The sequence below is a fragment of the Stegostoma tigrinum genome, chromosome 3, assembly GCF_030684315.1.
Source record: "Stegostoma tigrinum isolate sSteTig4 chromosome 3, sSteTig4.hap1, whole genome shotgun sequence".
Lineage (NCBI taxonomy): Eukaryota > Metazoa > Chordata > Chondrichthyes > Orectolobiformes > Stegostomatidae > Stegostoma > Stegostoma tigrinum.
This window is the reverse complement of record NC_081356.1, coordinates 128391220-128394884: the sequence shown is the minus strand read 5'-3', so window position 1 is coordinate 128394884 and position 3665 is coordinate 128391220. Positions and strand designations below refer to the sequence as shown.

The window sequence follows — 3665 nt, the reverse complement described above, 5'->3', positions numbered from 1 at the left end:
CACAGGAGGTATTTAAAGTTACAATGGTGGGGGCAGGAGTTGGGTGTTTGAAAATTGGCTGTCACATTCTCCACATCACAACAGCGACTACACTTCAAAAGCATCGTGCTGGCCGTAGAAGGCTCTGCCTTAAGGTTGCGAGAGGTGCTATGCAAATGCACATTCTGCCCATCCAACTTGGAAAATGCATCACTCAACACTCACTGCATCCCCATTCGTGCTGGTGTCTCGGTTCACCCTGAACTCTTCTTCTGCACGATAAATCCTCAATTCCGCGCCCCCCTCCATCCCATCCTTTCACTGGAAAGTATCAAATAAAATAGAGCATGACATTGTATCATAGCCGATTCAGCTGGCGCGTTCGTGTTACCCGCGTGCTTCCCAATCAAGTCTTTGTTCTCTTGCTGATGGAAACTGAAATTCCAGTTAAAAAATCATAGCAATATTTGGCGAAAACAACAGACCGTTGGAGCAGGGCGAGAGAGAGAGAGCTCCAGTTCTCCCAGCGGGAGCAGACTGTACACTTAGTTGCATGCACAACAGGACCCGCGCCTAAGAAGTGGACCGACCTGTAAATCGTTGCATTAAAGACACAGCACACGATGCACGGAAGCCTGATTCTCAGAAAGACATCGAGGTAAACTTATTTTTTTTTGGGGGGGGGGGGGTGTGGCAAGGTATGGTGCTGGTTTATACATTTGCTGCATTTACTCTCCCACCAGGTCCCCTCTGCACACACACACACACACACACACGCCCACCCAGGGGTCCAACCTCACATCCAAAAACCATTTTAAAAAGCCCCAAATGATAAGAAACCCGCTTTGCAACTTGTCATCGCCAAGATAAAGGGTTGCTGACATTCAGCTGTGTGTTACGGCTTGGACAAGTGAGCCATTGGGAGGGGGCGGGGGGCAGTTGTGCATCTGTAACTTAGATACTGATTATGTTAGGGTGATGTGTGTTGGGGGAGGGGGTGAGTGTGGAAGGGATCCCTGTTTGATACGAACTGATTGATCGCGGGTGGAGTTGTGGATGGTTGGAGGATGGGGGAGGAGGACCATTGGTGGGTTGGAAGTTGTGAAGGGGGAAAACGAGTGATGGGCAGAGTGTCTGACCAGTTGGAAGAAGGTAATAGGCAGAGACGCGGTCCGATTGGAGAGAGGGGGGCATGGTGGGTGGGAGGGAGATCGAGTCGCTCTCTGGGACAACCTGGAGTTCCAGAGGGAAGGGCTCAGTCTGTGAGTGTGTGAGTGAGTGAAGGTACCAGAGACAAACAACGTGGGCTGTACCTAAAGGGGCTGGAGACCAACCCACCCCCAACCACCCCACTCCACCATCCATCCACACAGTTTAAACGAGATGACCGCGGGATTTAAGTGATCTGGAGCGGATTTCGCCAATGGATCTGCTGGGGATTGCAGGATGTGTCCTCCTCCTGACCTAGCACAACCGGTTTTGTCCCCTGAGAGTAGGGGTAATGTATTTATCAATGCATGCAGTTACCAAGGGGGAGGGGGGGAAGGAAAGCAGAGAAGCATAAAAAGTGGAGATAGGTAGAGAGAGACAGAGTCAGAGAGAGAGAGACAGAGAGAGAGACAGAGAGGGAGAGACACACACACAGAGACAGTCAGAGACAGAGAGAGACACACAGAGACAGAGAGAGAGGGAGACAGAGAGAGACAGACAGAGACAGAGAGAGGCACACAGAGACAGTCAGAGACAGAGAGAAGGGAATCAGAGAGACATACAGAGAGAGAGAGACAGAGACACAGACAGAGAGGGAGACAGAGAGAGACAGACAGAGACAGTCAGAGAGAGAGACAGAGACAGAGAGACACAGACAGAGAGAGAGACAGACGGAGAGAGAGGGAGACAGAGAGGGAGACAGAGAGAGAGTGTTTGTTCGGGGCTGCAATCCAACTCTTCAGAGAGAGAGGGGAAGAGGAGCGGGATGACACTTTGGGAACTGGATCCAGAGCCATGAGGAGAAGGGGAGGTGAAGGCCACCCCGCCTTTGGCCCGGGGCCGTGCGCGCTTGCCCGTCTCTTGCCCTGCGAGCTGTGAGACACGGAGATGGGGGCGGTCAACGCCAGCGCCTTCAATGCCTCCCAGTGGCCGGAGGCCGGAGGAGGGGCTGGCCAGTACTCGGCAGGGGCTGTGGCCGGCTTGTCGGCTCTGGTGGGCTTCCTGATCCTGTTCACGATCGCGGGCAACACGCTGGTGGTGATCGCGGTGTTGACGAGCCGGGCTCTCAGGGCACCCCAGAACCTGTTCCTGGTGTCGCTGGCCAGCGCGGACATCCTGGTGGCCGCGTTGGTAATGCCCTTCTCGCTGGCCAACGAGCTGATGGGCTACTGGTACTTCGGGTCGGTCTGGTGCGATATTTACCTGGCTCTGGACGTCTTGTTCTGCACCTCGTCCATCGTACACCTGTGTGCCATCAGCCTGGACCGGTACTGGTCCATAGTCAAGGCGGTAGAGTACAACCTCAAGAGGACGCCTGGCAGGATCAAGGCGGCCATCGTCACCGTCTGGCTCATCTCGGCCATCATCTCCTTCCCTCCCCTGATCTCCACCTCCCGGCCAGTGGAGGACCAGCTCCGACCCTCCTGCCGCATCAACGACGACACCTGGTACATCCTGCTGTCGTGCGGCGCGTCTTTCTTCGCCCCCTGCCTCATCATGCTCCTGGTCTACCTCCGCATCTACCGAGTGGCCAAGCACCGGACCCGGAGCCTGTCGGTGAAGAGAAACGGCCCGGATGGCTCCTCGCAGACCGAGGAGGTCCCCAGCCGGGCCGCCTCCCTCAAGCAGCAAGGGGACGGAGGGAGTGCCGCCACCGGCAGCAGCGGCGGGGCTGCAGCGGGAGAGCGCCAGAACGGCCACTACTGCTCGGCCGCCGAGCCCGAGGACAGCTCCGCTTCCAAGACCCCCCCTTCCAGGAAGGAGGCTTCCAAGAAAGACTCGGGCCTGAGCCGCCAGCGCCTGTCCCGCTCCAGCAGCCGCTCCTTCGATGTCTTCTCCACCCGGCGGACGCGGCGAGGCAGCCGGATGTCCAGGAGCAAGGCCTCCCAGGCCAGAGAGAAACGCTTCACCTTCGTGCTGGCCGTGGTCATGGGGGTCTTCGTGCTGTGCTGGCTCCCGTTCTTCTTCAGCTACAGCCTGTACGGTATCTGCCGGGAGCTGTGCGAGATCCCAGAGACCCTCTTCAAGTTCTTTTTCTGGATTGGTTACTGCAACAGCTCCCTCAACCCTGTCATCTACACCATCTTCAACCAGGACTTCAGGAGAGCTTTCCACAAAGTCCTCTTCAAACCCAAGAAAAGGACATTCTAGTTCAGCCTCTCTCCTCATCCCCCTCTCCCCCATTCTTCAAACTGCTGTCCCCAGTCTCTGGGTCTGAACATGTATGTAATCTATATGCTGTTATGTGTGGATGTCGGAAAATGCATGTGTCATAAAAGTTGAAGTCACCATGTCCTACCAAATCACAGGGCTCACTCTCACATGGGAGAGAGAGAGAAGACTGGTTGTGGTTTGTTCTCTGCCCAACGGGAATTCCACTCTGTACACTGACTGTGGCTAGCCAGCTAATAGAGTCAGTTGAGGAGATCTTCTGAATCCTCGTTATTTTTACTGGCAGTGGTTTAATACTGTGGTCA

The 3665-nt window shown here is 55.3% G+C and overlaps 1 protein-coding gene across 1 annotated transcript; it reads left to right on the top strand.

Moving 5' to 3' along the window:
- Positions 1 to 1217: 1217 nt before the first annotated feature.
- Positions 1218 to 3463, top strand: adra2c (adrenoceptor alpha 2C). Its single transcript, XM_048525046.2, has one exon. It carries the CDS (start codon positions 2077 to 2079, stop codon positions 3337 to 3339), a length of 1263 nt encoding a protein of 420 aa, XP_048381003.1. The 5' UTR covers positions 1218 to 2076; the 3' UTR covers positions 3340 to 3463.
- Positions 3464 to 3665: the final 202 nt, after the last annotated feature.

What these genes read in the sequence shown, in the direction of transcription:
- adra2c (XM_048525046.2), top strand. Translation starts at nt 2,077, where the DNA reads ATGGGGGCGGTCAACGCCAGCGCCTTCAATGCCTCCCAGTGGCCGGAG.